The sequence below is a fragment of the Bos indicus genome, chromosome 2 (genome assembly GCF_029378745.1).
Source record: "Bos indicus isolate NIAB-ARS_2022 breed Sahiwal x Tharparkar chromosome 2, NIAB-ARS_B.indTharparkar_mat_pri_1.0, whole genome shotgun sequence".
NCBI lineage: Eukaryota > Metazoa > Chordata > Mammalia > Artiodactyla > Bovidae > Bos > Bos indicus.
The window spans coordinates 89,703,961-89,721,886 of NC_091761.1; the positions used below are offsets into that span (position 1 = coordinate 89,703,961).

The following is a 17,926-nucleotide window of genomic DNA, read 5'->3' on the forward strand; positions in this document are numbered from 1 at the left end:
CAAAATTCTCCAAGCCAGGCTTCAACAGTATGTGAACCAAGAATTTCCAGATGTTCAAGCTGGATTTAGAAAAGGCAGAGGAACCAGAGATCAAATTGCCAACATCCTTTGGCAATTATAGAAAAAGCAAGAGAATTCTAGAAAAATATCTATTTCTGCTTTATTGACTATGCCAAAACTTTTGACTGTGTGGATCACAACAAACTGTGGAAAATTCTTAAAGAGATGGGAATAGCAGACCACCTGACCTGCCTCCTGAGAAATCTGTATGCAGGTCAGGAAGCAACAGTTAGAACTGGACATAGAACAACAGACTGGTTCCAAATTGGGAAAGGTGTACCTCAAGGCTGTATATTGTCACCCTGCTTATTTAACTTATATGCAGAGTACATCATGAGAAATGCCAGGCTGGATGAAGCACAAACTGGAATCAAGATTGCCAGGAAAAATATCAATCACCTCAGATATGCAGATGACACCACCCTTATGGTAGATACTAAAGGGGAACTAAAGAGCCTCTTGATGAAAATGAAAGAGGAGAGTGAAAAAGCTGACTTAAAACTCAACGTTCAGAAAACTAAGATCATGGTATCTGGTCCCATCACTTCATGGCAAATAGATGGGGAAACAGTGGAGACAGTGACAGACTTTATTTTCTTGGGCTCCAGCATCACTGCAGATGGTGACTGCAGCCATGAAATTAAAAGACACTTGTTCCTTGGAAGAAAAGCAATGACCAACCTAGATAGCATATTAAAAAGCAGAGACGTTACTTTGCCGACAAATGTCCGTCTAGCCAAGGCTATGGTTTTTCCAGTAGTCTTGTATGGATGTGAAAGTTAGACTATAAATAAAGCTGAGTGCTGAAATATTGATGCTTTTGAACTATGGTGTTGGAGAAGACTCTTGAGAGTCCCTTGGACTGCAAGGACATCCAACCAGTCCATCCTAAAGGAAATCAGTCCTGAATATTCTTTGGAAGGACTGATGCTAAAGCTGAAAGTCCAATACTTTGGCTACCTGATGCGACCCTTGATGCTGGGAAAGATTGAAAGCAGGAGGAGAAAGGGGACGATAGATGATGAGATGGATGGCATCACTGACTCGATGGACATGAGTTTGAGCAAGCTCCAGGAGTTGGTGATGGACAGGGAAGCCTGATGTGCTGCAGTCCATGGAGTTGCAAAGAGTTGGTCACAACTGAGCAACTGAAATGACTGATATTCTTTGCTTCTCCAACAAGGGTGTGGGCTTCTTGAAGAATAGGAACTACATGGTTTACTTCATCTGTATCCCATAACCATAGTGTTTCTCTAACACAGGAAGAGGAACTTTGTAAAGCATGAGTTTTGAGGTCAAGCGAGTTTTAATAGATGAGAATAATTTGTTCCCCTTTAGGAGCTTTGCGATGCATGTTGGCCTTAAAGCTTCTGAGCAGTGTTTACTTCTGAGTAAAGAAACCTGGTTAAGTCTTGTCAATCTTGCATTTGTCCTTCATGTTTGACCTCAAAACTCCCCTTTCCACTAAGAATATGATGCACACTTGTGTTGCATTCATCTGCTTTGTAATAACTTGAGCTTGGTTTATTAAAGTTACTCAGTAAGTGATTGTAAATAGACTGGTGAAGCAGCCACCCTTTCTTTTATATTCTATACATTTATTTAATGAATCCCAGTTTGTAGGTAGTATTAAGATAAATGTGAGCTCATTTCAGTCAAAACACATTCTAACTGAATGTTGTCATGACATTTTACTATATTTGATTTTTTGGATTTCATCTCAGTAGTCCCCAAACTGGTGGGCAGTGCTGATTCTAGCTTTTCCCTAATAGCCCTGTACTGTCAGGCCAGAAGAAACCCCTTTCAGGAAGTTAATAAAGGAACAGCTGAATTTTACAGAGCTAGGGCTGGGTCAGGTGTGGAGTTTCCAAGATGAGTAGGAGAAATGGGACTTCTGCAGTCGGTTGAAGTTTTATTTTCCAAACTCAACACCCACATTTTTCTTCCTCTAGTTGCAAAGAAGGACAGGGAAGTTACTGTTGATGCATGGGGGTGCAGAATCTGAATCTGGCTACTGAGTCCCTTTTAGTTAGCTTTCACCCTAAGGGGCTTCCCAGGTGGCACTAGTGTTAAAAGAACCTGCCTGCCAATGCAGGAGACATAAGAAACATGGGTTTGATCCCTGAGTTGGGAAGATCTCCTGGAGAAGGAAATAGCAACCCACTCCAGTATTCTTGCTTGTGCAACCCTATGGGCTGTAGCCTGCCAGGTTCCTCTGTCCATGGAGTTGCACAGAGTCAGACACGACTGAAGTGACTTGGCACACTGGTTTCTAAGGAAGTAGATTTCATGCAAGAGAGGCATTGCAGGCAGGCTCTATGATTTGTGGTGAAGTGGCTGCCTTTATATTCTTTAAAACTAATATCTTAAAAATTTTTTTATTTACTTACTTTATATTTATTTTTGACTGTACTGGGTCCTTGTTGCTGCACACGGGCTTTCTCTGGTTGTGGTGAGCAGGGGCTGCCCTGTTGTGGAGTGCTGGCTTCCCGCTGCAGTGGCTTCTCTTGTTGCGGAGCACAGGCTCTAGGCACACAGGGTTTGGTAGTTGCAGCACGTGGGGTTACCTGCCCCATGGCATGTGGGATCTTCCTGGACCAGGGATCGAACCCATGTCCCCTGCATTGGCAAGTGAATTCTTAACCTCAGGACCACAAGGGAAGTCCCCAAACTAATATGTTATATTTGAATAAGCACTCACAGTTTGCAAAGCATCTTGACAGAAATGTCAGTGAATCCTTACAGCCACCCTCTGGAGGACATGGTTTAGTCACTGATCCATTTTATAGATGAGTAAGTTACAGATGTAATTTCTTCAAAGCCACACTATCATGAACTTCATCCTGTATACACTGGCTTATATCCATGTTCTTGCTGGGTCAAGAAAACACAACAGCTAGCCTCAGTCCTCCCGGAGAAGGCAATGGCAACCCACTCCAGTACTCTTGCCTGGAAAATCCCATGGACGGAGGAGCCTGGTAGGCTGCAGTCCATAGGGTGGCTAAGAGTCAGACACGACTGAGCGACTTCACTTTCACTTTTCACTTCTGTGCATTGGAGAAGGAAATGGCAACCCACTCCAGTGTTCTTGCCTGGAGAATCCCAGGGATGGGGGAGCCTGGTGGGCTGCCATCTATAGGGTCGCACAGAGTCGGACACGACTGAAGTGACTTAGCAGTAGCAGCCTCAGTCCTCATCATCTGATAGAGAAAAAGGTGTGTTATTAATGGGAAATGCCAGCTGGGATCTCTTCAGACTGTGTCCATTGGGTGAGTGTTGCCTGAATATTTTAAGGGATCCTCTGTCTTTGTCTGAGGCCCATCCAGGTCTGGTGTTCTGATTGGCCTTATGCTTGGCCTTGAGAACCTGTATGGCTTTTGGATCCACTTCCAGCTTTATTCTTTTTCCTTCTCTTCTTCTAGACCGCAGATTCCCATCTCCTTCTTAGCTCTTGTGTTAGTGTAAGTTAGCCTTCTTTCAGGACCAGACAAGGTTTAGACCCGTATGTGGGTGGAAGAGTCAGGACTGAAACTCAGACCTTGTGATTCCAAGGCTTTCTCTTTTACCCAGTTTCATGCAGTGGCCTGCTGACTGCCTTGCGACAGCCCAGCCAGAGCCTGCAGGCAGCCCAGATCAAAGCAAGAAATTAAGTAAGGTGCAGGATAGCATGGGTTCTGTTCAGCCCCTGCATACAAGGATGGAAAGGGAGGAAGTGGCTTTCTTTCAAGGGCTTTGATAATGGAGTCAATCTATCAGTGAAAAGAGGCTTTTGAGGAGACTAACAAGTAAACAAAAGAGCTTTGAGTCTGGTGTTTCTCTGTTTGCTTCTGCCCCCTAGAGGAGAGAATGCTCCATGATTGGAGAGTGACTCCTGAAAGGGAGAGTTTGGAATAAAGCAGAGGGGATTGCACTGGGGTCCCTGTCCAGGTTCTCTCATGGTACAGCCCCACCTGAGCACAGAACTGGGCACTGAAGCCTTGCCTACACCCTCAGAAACCTTGCCTAGCGGGAGGTGCTGCTGCGCCTTGTCTACCACTCCGGGACCCTATGTAGACAAGTGAGGTTGCTTGTCATAGGATTTTAAAGAGATTGGCACCTTCTTTATATCTCTTCATTATGGCGTTTTGTACACACACACACACACACATATATACATATAATTCATTGGTTTTTTTGCCCTTACCTCCTGGTCTGGCAGAAGAACAACAGTGAATAGCTTAACTACATTCTTGCTGCTACTACTGCTGCTAAGTCACTTCAGTCGTGTCCAACTCTGTGCGACCCCATAGACAGCAGCCCACCAGGCTCCCCTGTCCCTGGGATTCTCCAGACAAGAACACTGGAGTGGGTTGCCATTTCCTTCTCCAATGCATGAAAGTGAAAAGTGAAAGTGAAGTCGCTCAGTCGTGTCCGACTCCTAGCGACCCCATGGACTGCAGCCTACCTTCTCTGCTCAGGACCTTTAAAGCCTCAGAAAAGAAAATGTTAGTTGCTCAATCGTGTCCAACTCTTTGCAACTCCATGGACTGTAGCCCTCCAGGCTCCTTTGTCCCTGAAATTCTCCAGGCAGGAATACTGGAGTGGGTAGCCATTTGCTTCTCCAGGAGATCTTCCCAACCCAGGAATAGAACCTTCACTGCAGATAGATTCTTTACCGTCTGAGCCACCAAGGTAAAGCCTCAAACTATGACACAAAAAGCAGAAACAGACCATGTTTAGAATTGTGATCCAGTGTCTCTTGAGCTTTCCTTACTCCTGTGTTTTTCATCTTTCTTTTTCCAGACATTCTTCGGGACACCTTCACTTCCCTGGGCTATGAAGTCAAGCATTTCTTATATCTCACTGTGAAAGATATAACCAACATTCTACGCCAAGTTGCCCAGATGCCCCAGCACCAAGACTCTGACAGCTTTGCGTGTATCCTGGTGAGCCGAGGGGGCTCCCAGAGCGTGTTTGGCGTGGATCAGACTCACTCTGGGGTCCCTTTGGATCATATCAGAAGAATGTTCATGGCAGACACGTGCCCCTCTCTCTCAGGGAAGCCAAAGCTCTTTTTTATTCAGAGCTATGTGAAATCAGAGGGCCAGCTGGAGGACAGCAGCTTCCTGGAGGTGGACGGGCCGTCAGTGAAAAGTGCAGACTCCAAGGCCAGACAGCCTGGGCCCTACCAAGATTTGATTCACCGAGAAGCTGACTTCTTCTGGAGCCTGTGCAAAGCAGATGTGTCCCTGCTGGAGGGGCCCTCCAGCTCACCCTCATTGTACCTGAAGTGCCTCTCCCAGAAACTGTGGAAAGAAAGGTGAGCCGCCCAATCTGTGATGGATCCTGGCCCCAATTGTTTATTTTCTGCTGCCAAGATGGAAGGGCCTTCCCAAGTGGTGCTAGTGGTAAAAAAAAACCCACCTGCCAACACAGGAGACATAAGAGATGTGGGTTCGATCCCTGGGTTGGGAAGATCCCCTGGAGGAGGGCATGGCAACCCACTTCAGTATTCTTGCCTGGAGAATCCCGTGGACAGAGGAGCCCGGCAGGCTACAGTCTTTAGGGTTGCAAAGAGACGGACATGACTAAAGCGACTTAGCACGCACACATGCGCCAAGATGGAAGTGCCGCTGTTTGATGCCCTTCTCTTCAGGGGGATTTTTTTCATTCCTTGTTGCAGTTGCCTTAAGAGTCTGAGATAGATTCAGCACAGTTTATGAATGCTTTGTGCCTTAGAAGGATATTTAGTAGAGCTTGTGGTTTGGATATTTTTCTTCAAAATTAAGAAATGTTTATTTTTTCATATTACAAAAGTAATGCATGCTTCTTACTGGGAAGAAAACCACCACCACCACCACCACCACCAAACCATGAGATATAGATGCTGAAAGCAGAACATAACAAGCAGTTTTAATCCATCTTACCAGAACCAACCTGTTAACCAAATCTCAATATATTACCTTCCAGATCTTTTTTGGATCCCATACAATTATACATAAGCATGTGTTTTAAGCCAAAATGAAATCATAATCTACTGTTACTTTATAACATGCTTTTAGTTTGTGTAACAGCTTATTTTTACATGTCAGGAATCACATTTCTATAGCATTTTACTACCTGCAGAGTAGTCCATAATATGGTTACAGCATAATTTCCTTGGCCAGTCTTTAGTCTTTGCTCAATATTTTGCATTGGGCAATGTTTTTACATCTTTTTAGGTCAGTATTTGTGCTTATTCTTAATTGTTTTATTGAAGGGAAAATTCCAAGAAGTGGAATTACTGTATCAAATGACAAGATGTTTTTACATCTTTTTAGGTCAGTATTTGTGCTTATTCTAAATTGTTTTATTGAAGGGAAAATTCCAAGAAGTGGAATTACTATGTCAAATGACAAGCATTAAATTATTAAATTACTGTGTCAAATGACAAGCATTAAAAAATATGTTTATTTATTTATGACCTCACTGGGTCTTCCTTGCTGCACTCAGGCTTTTCTTTAGTTGCAGAGAGTGATGGCTGCTCTTCCTTGCAGTCTGCGGACTTCTCATTGCAGTGATTTCTCTTGTTGCAGAGCACAGGCTCTAGAGTACGGGCTCAGTAATTGTAGCACACAAGCTTAGTTACCCTCTGGCATGTGAAATCTTCCCAGATCAAACGCTTGTCCCCGGCATTGGCAGGCAGACTCTTAACCATTGGACCACCAGGGAAGTCCAATAAGCATGTTAAAAACCTTTGATACATCTTATCAGATTGTCTTCTAGGACAGTTAGACCAGCTTTTAAAAAAATTTTGGCCATGCCATGTGGCTTGAGGGACTTTAGTTTCTCAATCAGAGATTGAACCCAGAACCCTGGTAGTGAGAGCATTGAGTCCTAACCACCAGACTGCAGGGAATTCCCATAGGGCTGCTTTTATGAGACTGTCTACATCCCTGAGTTTTCACTAATACTGTGTGCTCTTTTATTTCCCCACGTCTTGACAATTTGATGGGTAAAAAATGGTACCAGATAGTACAGGTTTGCAAGTCTTTGTTGCTTGGACATTTTTGATGATTATTGGCAAGAATACTTTTCTAAGGGAACCATCAGCAGTCTGGTGTTCCTTTAGGGGGAAGCAAGCCTCACTGTGCCTCAAATGAAGATTAGTAGTCCCTTTTCAGTTGCCCACTAATTACAATTTAGAGTATCTCCAAGTCACTTGTGAAAGGCATCTTTCGTCGCTTGGGGGACCCCAGGAATAAATCTCAGGGCCTGGGACACCTAGCCTCCTCAAGGATGGCTCAACAGTAAAGGGAGGGCTAGAGCAGAGGTGACTCAGCCTTCCAAGGTGGAAATGCCATGGGCCAGCCACATCGTTGGCCTGTCCTTTTACATTCATCCTGCATTTGCACAGAGTTGCCTCTTGGGGGAGGGGACTGTGGTCATCAAACCAGACTGCTGCAAACCTGTTTAGATCATTTGCTAAGCAGCTTGTAGACTATTTAGAAAGGGACAGTTTTACAGCACTTTCATATCTGTGAGTTGATTTCATTCTGATGATAATCTGTCTCCTCATTGATAATTGCATGGGATTAATTTTTGCCTTCTACGTTCCCTCCAGAAAGCACTCGCTCCTGGAACTCCACACTGAACTCAACCGCCTGGTGTATGATTGGAACAGCAAAGTGTCTGCTAAGGAGCGATACTATGTCTGGCTGCAGCACACTTTGAGAAAGAATCTCTTCCTCTCTCACAAATAAAAAGTCAACATCATGGCGGGTGAGAACCTGCTTCCTGTTGTATCTCCATATGGCAGAAAGCGCAGAGAACAGGCTGTCTTGTGTCTCTTTCCTTGGGCTTCCCTGGTGGCTCAGTGGTAAAGAATTCACCTGCAATGCAGGAGTGAGTCACAGGAGACGCAGGTTCAATCCCTGGGTCAGGAAGATCCCCTTTGAGGACGCATGGCAACCCACTCCAGTATTCATGCATAGAGAATCCCATGGACAGAGGAGCCCAGCAGGCTACAGTCCATGGGGTCCCAAGAGTTGGACACAACTTAGCAACTAAACTACCACCATCCAAAAACAGTGGAGCATTTTTTGCAAATGTTCATGAAACATTTACCACAACAGACTATATTCTGGGCCATAAAATAATATATTTAAGAGGACTGAAACCACACAAAATATATTCTCAGACTATGAAGAAATTAGCCTAAAAATAGCATCTGAAAAATCTACAAATATTTGGAAATCAGACAGCACACTTATAAATACCCCTGTTCAAAAAAGTCTAGGGAAATTGGAAAATATCTTTAATTGCATACAATGAAAATACAAATAGCAAAATTTGTGGCATACAGCTAGTAAGATTGATCTCTAGTTCGGCAGAGTTGGAAAGAATCAGACACGACTGAGCTACTGTGCGTTCTAGCACGCATGCACTAGCTAGAATGATAAGGGAAAAGGCACACAAATTAGGAGTGTTAGTAAGGAAAGACACCACTACAGATCCCATAGGGACATTAAAGCTGAAATTTTTATTGGCAGATTTATGCTCATAAACTTTTATGAAATTGACTATATCCTTAAGAGACAAACTGCCAAAGCTCACTCAAGGTGCAAAGAATCACATGGACAGAGGAGCGTGGCGGGCTACATGGGATCTCAAAGAGTTGGACATGGCACATATGCATACCTTTCCTCCTTGGATTGGAGAGCATGACCTGGAAGAGTATTATTGCTTAAAATATCCCGAAAGGGGGACCTCCCTGGCAGTTCAGAGATTAAGACTCTGTACTTCCACTGCAGGGGACTTGAGTCTGATCCTTTGTTGGGAAACTGATCCCATGTGCCACTTGCCACTTGGAGGGAAAAAAAAAAAAATACAAAGCAAAAAACAAAACAACAATAAAAGTTATTTATTAAATTATATTAAATTATATTATGTTGTCTGTTTACTTTTGTCACTTTTGTTAATACCATTTGTCAGCTCACAGATTTCAAGGAGAAGAGCGTTAAGGGTTTGCTTGTGTGTTTTGCTCACTGGCAAGGGTTATGGAGTGGAGTAGAAGCACTTTGATTCCAGGAGCAGGCCTTCAAGATGAGAGGAATAAGGACTTGCCATCCCTTGCCTACTTCACAGAATTGTTCCAAGGATGAAATGAGAGAGCCTTTATGATCATACCCAATGGCTGCACTGCTGATGCCATGCGCACATAGCTGTTATTATTAATAGCACACTGTGGAGGAGTTATTTTGAAAACGTTGAATCAAAGCTTGAAAACTGGTAAGGATTTTGGCAGGTTGAGATGGAGAAGAGAATACGTTGCAGAAGAAACAGATCAAATGAAGGAGCAGGGGAAATGCAAGGCATGTTTTAAAAACCGTGAGTGTAACTTTTAGCTGGAGTGTAGAATGTGAACAATGGTGACAAGCCAGGAGATGCCTGGCATGTGGTTGGCATGTGAAAAGCTGAAAAGACTAAAAGAGCTGTCTTTTAGTCAGCTCTCATGTAAGTTGTTTTTCCTCACTTTAATGGTGGAGTTTGAACTACTTTGACACTTTTGTTTATAAACATTTGATTATTAAATGCCTTATTTCATTGAGTATAGTTTTTAAGTAAAGTTTTTTAGGCATGCTAAAAGAGAATTATATTAGGAGAATATAATTATATTAGAGAATTATATCAATATAATGGATATTCATGTACCCACAACCCAGCTTAAAGGAAATGTTCTAAAATCTTCAGAGAAGACTCTGAAGATATTGCTTAAGTAATAGCCCTAAATATAAAAGAGATAAATATATTAAAATACTTCAAACTTTATAATAATCCCCCAACTGAAAATTCATCCAGTGTTCAGTAATAGGGGCATAATTATGCTGAAAAGTCCAGTGGTTGGAATTCTATATAACTGTTAAAATTATATATACAAATAATAAAGGCTTACATAAGTTGTTCTTAGCTCATCACACAAATTATCTCATTTAATCCTCAGAACAGCTCAGTGAGGTAGGTATTTTTGTCCCCTTTATTATTTATTCCCACTTTATAGATGAGGAGAGTGAACACAGTAATATTAAGTAGATTATCCGTGGTCACCCTAGCTGAGGATATAAACTCAAGCCATAATCAGAGCATTTAAAAAAGTATTTATTTATTTATTTGGCTGTGCCAGGTCTTAGTTGCAGCACATGGGATCTTCAGGCTTCATTGTGGCATGCAGGGTCTTAGTTGCAGCATGCAGGAATTTTTAGGTGTGATATGTGGGATCTAGCTCCCTGACCAGGGATTGAATCTGGGCCCCCTTGGGAGTGTGGGGTCCTAGCCACTGGACCAGCAGGGAAATCCCAACAGAGCCTTTACTTTTATAGTAAGTATATTTAAAGCAAAAACAAACAAACAAATGTCTCAGGAAAACAAAAGCCCAGAAAGAAATATTCCAAAAGTGGTGTACTGATGACAGGACTATGGCTGATATTTTTTCTGTTTTCCAAACCCTCATCTCTACATATTTGAGAATACTGCTTTCTAGAGTAAAGACTAGGTAATTCTTTCAACTTTTGACTCATTGGTTCTTCGGTGCTAAAGAAACAACTCTTCTCTAGTTCTGTCTTCACTTCTCTGTCTGGTCTTTAATCTTTTTCAGTAGCAGGATGCCTATTCTCAGGGCTGCTGTTCTAGGCCACTGGCTAGAAGGACTGACTCATCAACCTCAGTTCCACTGCAGCCCCCAACCCCTTCCATCCTTTTCCATGAATGAGCCATGGTTGGTGTCACTTGACACCTTCTGTCTGCAGTTTGAAATGGGGATCTCTTTGCTAAGATTCTAGGAGCAAGTTTTCAGGATTGAGGTCAGCCTTGTCAGTTTGTCTGTGTAGCAGACCCTGCTTACTGTCCCAAATACCATTCTCTTTATCCCTAGTAATAGAAGTCTTAATTTGATACTGAGCACAAAGCCTCACAGAATACAGCCTAGATGTCTAGGTTGTGCTACCATTAAAGAGTTCAGTTCAGTTCAGTTTAGTTGCTCAGTCGTGTCCGACTCTTTGAGATCCCATGAATCGCAGCACGCCAGGCCTCCCTGTCCATCACCAACTCCCAGAGTTCACTCAGACTCACGTCCATCGAGTCAGTGATGCCATCCAGCCATCTCATCCTCTGTTGTCCCCGTCTCCTCCCACCTTAAATCTTTCCCAACATCAGGGTCTTTTCAAATGAGTCAGCTCTTTGCATCAGGTGGCCAAAATATTGGAGTTTCAGCTTCAGCATCAGTCCTTCCAATGAACACCCAGGACTGATCTCCTTTAGGATGGACTGGTTGGATCTCCTTGCAGTCCAAGGGACTCTCAAGAGTCTTCTCCAACACCACAGTTCAAAAGCATCAATTCTTCGGCGCTCAGCTTTCTTCACAGTCCAACTCTTGCATCCATACATGACTACTGGAAAAACCATAGCCTTGACTAGATGAACCTTTGTTGACAAAGTAATGTCTCTGCTTTTTAATATGCTGTCTAGGTTGGTCATAACTTTCCTTTCAAGGAGTAAGCGTCTTTTAATTTCATGGCTGCAATCACCATCTGCAGTGATTTTGGAGCCCCAAAAAATAAAGTCTGACACTGTTTCCCCTGTTTCCCCATCTAATTGACATGAAGTGATGGGACCAGATGCCATGATCTTAGTTTTCTGAATGTTGAGCTTTAAGCCAACTTTTTCACTCTCCACTTTCACCTTCATCAAGAGGCTCTTTAATTCTTCTTCACTTTCTGCCATAAAGGTGGTGTCATCTGCATATCTGAGGTGATTGATATTTCTCCTGGCAATCTTGATTCCAGCTTGTGCTTCCTCTAAACCAGCGTTTCTCATGATGTACTCTGCATATAAGTTAAATAAGCAGGGTGACAATATACAGCCTTGACGTACTCCTTTTCCTATTTGGAGCCAGTCTGTTGTTCCATGTCCAGTTCTAACTGCTGCTTCCTGACCTGCATATAGGTTTCTCAAGAGGCAGGTCAGGTGGTCTGGTATTCCCATTTCTTGAAGAATTTTCCACAGTTTATTGTGATCCACACAGTCAAAGGCTTTGGCATAGTCAATAAAGCAGAAATAGATGTTTTTCTGGAACTCTTGCTTTTTCAAGGATCCAGCAGATGTTGGCAATTTGGTCTCTGGTTCCTCTGCCTTTTCTAAAACCAGCTTGAACATCTGGAAGTTCACGGTTCATGTATTGCTGAAGCCTAACCCTCCTACAAATGCTGTAGACCTGAGTTCAATCCCTGGGTCTGGAAGATCCCCTGGAGGAGGGCATAGTGACCCACTCCAGTATTCTTGCCTGGAGAATCCCAATGGACAGAAGAGCTGGTGGGCTATAGTCCATGGGATCACCAACAGTAGGACACGACTGAAGTGATGTAGCACACATACACACGGTTTGGCTTATACCTTGTTATTTGATTAAAATATTTATGCCTGTTTTAAGTTTAAAATAAAAATTTGCTTAGATCATTTTAATTTGTAATTATTGTTTTAAAATGTATGCATGGTTAAAAATGTAATGTTAAAACCTGAACTGATCAGCCTGATATTCTGTGATGACCTCAAGGGGTAGGATGGTAAGAGGAGATGGAAGTTAAGAGGGAGGAGTTATGTATATACACTATGACTGATTCATTTTGTATGGCACAAGTCAACATTGTAAAGCAATTATCCTCTAATTGAAAATAAATAAAAATAAAATTTAAAAACCTGAGCTGACCTAAGTTTTTGATATGTCTGGTGGTGTCATTTATTTTCTTTTATATTTTTGTGTTAGAGAGATGGAGATGCTTTCTTTGTTAAGACATTAGTAGGACTTGGACACTGTCCTCATAGGAGAGGTAATCCTCATAACAGATGTAATCCACAAGGAAGAGTTCTAACTGAATTATTAATATAGACCACCTTTTGGACCTGGTTTACAGTGGGTAAGAGTTTGAAAAATACATACACAGAACTGGGTATAAAAAAGAAATAGTAAATCTGCACATATGTTTAGGATTACCAAAGATAATGACTCCAAAGGACCCACTGTTTGTAAATCCACAATTTCTTGTTTCCCAGCCAGACCCTTTCTTGTCTACAGCATCCCCAGAGGTGGAAATGTAGTACTCAATCAAGACCATTAAGTGAAATGTCTGATTTTTCAAGAATTTATTCTCTCCTCTATTCCAAGAAACACTTACACTAAACATCTTCTTGTGCCATACCAAAGCTACCAGACCCATGCATTCAAATTTTTCCACTTTGGCTCTATCAAATACTTGATAAGCAAACATTCAAGAAATACAAATTCTCTTCAACAAATTCCTCTGCAATATCAGCTGGTATACACCAAGGACCACGGATTAATTGAACTCCCCACTAGATACATGGAGGGTCACCTAAAACGTAGGTTACAGGTGAACAAGTACTTGTATATACATGCTCATAGCAGTAAATTCACAGCAGTTGGAAGCAACTCGAATGTACATCAGCAGATGAATGGATTCAGCATACGTGGTATATCCATAAAATACAGTTATTTATCCATAAGAAAAAATTAAGTACTGATCAATGCTACAACACAGATGAACCTTGAAAACATTATGCTAAGTAAAAGAAGTCAGGCACAAAAGGTCACATATTGTATGATAGCATTTATGTGAAATACCCAGAATAGGTAAATCCATAGAGAAAAATAGCAGATTAGCAGTTGCCAGAGACTGGGGTAGGGGGTATTGGGGAAAGACTGCTTACGCGGGGACAAGGTCTCCTTTGAGGTTCTTAAAATGTTTGGAACTAGATAGAGGTAATGGTCGCATCAACACTGTAAATGTGCTAAATGTCACTGAATTGTACGCTTTAAAATAGTATATTGTATGTGAATTTCACCTCAAATTTTTGAAAAAATGGAAAAAAAGAGAAGATTAAGATAATTTATTAGTTGTTCCACAAACATTTCTCCCCAACTTTTTTTCTTTTTTAAGACAACTTATTTTTTAGAATAATTTTAGGATTACAGAAAATTTGTACAGAAAGTACACCTTGCATTATTGTGGTACAGTTGTTACTATTGAGGAACAATATTGATACATTTGTATTAAACTAAAGTCTACTAGCATTTACATTAGGGTTCACTCAGTGTTGTACAGCACCTGGTTTTGACAACTGCATATCAGGTATGTACCATTAATGTACCATACAGAACATTTTCACTGCCCTAAAAATACTTTGTGCTCCACTTACTCATCCTTCTCTCCCTCTAAGCCCTTGACTACCACTGATCTTTTTACTTTCTTTATAATTTTGCCATTTCTAGAATGCCATACAGTATAATAGCCTTCTCAGACTGACTTCTTTCACTCAATAAAATGCATTTAAAATTTCTCCATGTCTTTTCACAACTTGATAACTCAGTTCTTTTTACTTCTGAATAATACTTCATTGTTTAGATATACCAGAGATTGTTCACTCACTTACGGAAGGATATCTTGGTTGCTTCTAAGCTTTGGCATTATGAATAAAGCTGTTAGAAACATTCGTGTGCTGATTTTTGTGTGAATGTAGGTGCTCAACTTATTTGAGTGAATACGCAGGAGAGAAATTGCTGTATTGTCTGGTAACCCTATGTTTAACTTCCAAAAAAATGAAAAGACTGTATTCCTAAGTGGCTGTACTATTTGGCAGAGTTCTTTTGCTCCACATCCTTGCCAGCATTTGGTGGTGTTAGTGGTTTGCATTTCAGCTATTTTAGTAGATCTGTAGACTCTTGCCTGGAAAATCCCATGGACGGAGGAGCCAGGTAGGCTGCAGTCCATGGGGTCGCACTGAGCGACTTCCCTTTCACTTTTCACTTTCATACATTGGAGAAGGAAATGGCAACCCACTCCAGTGTTCTTGCCTGGAGAATCCCAGGGACAGAGGAGCCTGGTGGGCTGCTGTCTATGGGGTTGCACAGAGTCGGACATGACTGAAGTGACTTAGCAGCAGCAGCAGCAGCAGCAGTGATATTATATGTATATATATATATATGTTTTAATTGAAATATAGTTGATTTACGTGTTATATTCATATTCTTTTAATTTGCAATTATTTAATAACAAGATGATGAGTACTTTTTTAATCCTTATTTGACATCCGTATATCTTCTTCCAACCAGGAACTGAACCTGGGCCCTTGGCCCAGTGAAAGTGTGGAGTCCTAACTACTAGACTAACAGGAAATTCCCCATATATCTTCTTTGTTGAGATATATATCAAAATCTTTTGCCCATTATTTTTATTTTTAATTGGAAGATAATTGCTTTGCAGTGTTGTGTTGATTTCTGCCATATGACAATGCAAATCAGTCATAAGTATACATATAACCCCTCCTTGAGTCTCCCTCACACCCTCCCATCCCACCCCTCTAGTTGGTCATAGACCACCAGGCCGAGCTCCTTGTGTTATACAGCAACTTCCCACTTGCTATCTATTTTTGGCATGGTAATATATATATGTATATATATATATATAACATATATACATATAATATGGATTCTTTACTGTCTGAGCCACCAGGGAAGCCTGTGTGTGTGTGTGTCTGTGTGTATACACATACATATATTTCAATGCTATTCACTCAACTCATCCCACCCTCTCCTTCCCCTCTCAGGTCCATAAGTCTGTTCTCTATGTCTGCCTCCATTGCTGCCCTGCAGATAGGCTCATCAATACCATCTTTCTAGATTCCATATATATGTGTTCATATATGATATTTGTTTTTCTCTTTCTGACTTACTTCACTCTGTATAACAGGCTCTAAGCTCATTCAGATCAGTTCAACTGACTCATACTTGTTCCTTTTTATGGCTGAATAATATTCCATTGTATATATGTACTACAACTTTATCTGTTCATCTGTCGATAGATGTCTAGGTTGCTTCCATGTCTGGGCTATTGTAAATAGTACTGCAATAAACACTGGGGTACATGTGTCTTTTAGAATTATAGTTTTCTCAGGGTATATGCCAAGGAGTGGGATTGCTGGGTCATATGGTAGTTTTATTTCTAGTTTTTAAAGGTCTCTGCACACTGTTCTCCATAGGGGCTGTATCAATTTATATTCACACCAAAAGTGGAAGAATTATCCCTTTTCTCCACATCCTCTCCAGCATTTATTGTTTGTAGATTTTTGGTGGTGGCCATTCTGATCAATGTGAGGTGATACCTCATTGTAGTTTTGATTTGCATTTCTTTAATAAGGAGCAATTTGAGCCTCTTTTCATGTGTTGGCCATCAGTAAATCTTCTTTGGAGAAATGTCTGTTTAGGTCTTCTGCCTACTTTTTAATCAGGTTGTTTGTATTTCTAATATTGAATTCCTTCTATATTTTGGAGATTAATCCTTTGTCAATTGCTTCATTTGTAATTATTTTCTCCCATTCTGAGTGTTGTCTTTTCATTGTTTGTTGTTTCCTTTGCTGTGTAAAAGCTCTTAAGTTTAATTAGCTCCCACGTGTTTGTTTTTGTTTCTATTTCTAATATGCTAGGAGGGGAGTCAAAGATTTTACTGCAATTTATGTTAAAAAGTGTTCTGCCTATGTTCTCTTCTAAGCATTTTATAGTTTCTGGCCTAACATTTAGGTCTTTAATCCATTTTGAGTTTATTTTTGTATATGGTGTTAGGAAGTTTATGCATCAGTTCACTTCAATTCAGTCGCTCAGTCATGTCTGACTCTGTGACCCCATGAATCGCAGCACGCCAGGCCTCCCTGTCCATCACCAACTCCCGGAGTTCACTCAGACTCATGTCCTTTGAGTCGGTGATGCCATCCAACCATCTCATCTTCTGTCGTCCCCTTCTCCTCCTGCCCTCAATCTTTCCCAACATCAGGGTCTTTTCAAATGAGTCAACTCTTCGCATGAGGTGGCCAAAGTATTGGAGTTTCAGCTTCAACATCAGTCCTTCCAATGAATACCCAGGACTGATCTCCTTTAGGATGGACTTATTGGATCTCCTTGCTGTCCAAGGGACTCTCAAGAGTCTTCTCCAACACCACAGTTCAAAAGCATCAATTCTTCAGCGCTCAGCTTTCTTTATAGTCCAACTCTCACATCCATACATGACCACAGGTAAAACCATAGCCTTGACTAGATGGACCTTTGTTGACAAAGTGATCTTTCTGCTTTATAATATGCTGTCTAGGTTGGTCATGACTTTTCTTCCAAGGAGTAAGGTCTTTAAATTTCATGGCTGCAATCACCATCTGCAGTGATTTTGGAGCCCAGAAAAATAAAGTCCAGTTTTCCCAGCACCACTTATTGAAGAGGCTGTCTTTTCTCCATTATGTATTTTTGCCTCCTTTGCCAAAGATAAAGTGCCCATAGGTGCATGGGTTTATCTCTGGGCTTTCTGTCTTGTTCCATTGATCTATATTTCTGTTTCTGTGCTAGTACCATACTGTCTTGGTTGCTGTAGTGTTGTAGTATAGTCTGAAGTCAAGAAGGTTGATTCTTCTAGCTCCCTTGTTTCTCAAGATTGCTTTAGCTATTGGGGGTCTTTTGTGTTTCCATACAAACTGTAAAATTTTTTATTCTAGTTCAGTGAAATACGCCATTGGTAATTTGATAGAGACTGCACTGAATCTGTAGATTGCTTTGGGTAGTATAGTCATTTCACAACATTGATTCTTCCAGTCCAAGGACATGATACATCACTCCATCTGTTTGTGTCATTTTTTATTTCTTTCATCAGTGTCTTATGGTTTTCTGCATACAGTTCTTTCATTTCATTAGGTAGGTTTATTCCTAGGTATTTTATTCTTTCTGTTGCAGTGGTGAATGGGATTATTTCCTTAATTTTTCTTTCTGAGTTTTCTTTGTTAGTGTATAGGAATGAGAGGGATT

General features: G+C 41.3%; 1 protein-coding gene across 12 annotated transcripts in view; it reads left to right on the top strand.

The window, feature by feature from the left end:
- Window positions 1-12,772, top strand: part of CFLAR (CASP8 and FADD like apoptosis regulator) — a 58,309-nt gene extending 45,537 nt beyond the window's left edge. For all 12 annotated transcript variants that reach the window (XM_019974912.2, XM_070770171.1, XM_019974857.2 and 9 more), the window contains 2 exons: window positions 4,843-5,359; window positions 7,643-12,772. In XM_019974912.2, the coding sequence (XP_019830471.2) occupies window positions 4,843-5,359; window positions 7,643-7,781 (656 nt within the window). In that variant the 3' untranslated portion in view covers window positions 7,782-12,772. The remainder of the gene's footprint in view (window positions 1-4,842; window positions 5,360-7,642) is intronic.
- Window positions 12,773-17,926: the final 5,154 nt, after the last annotated feature.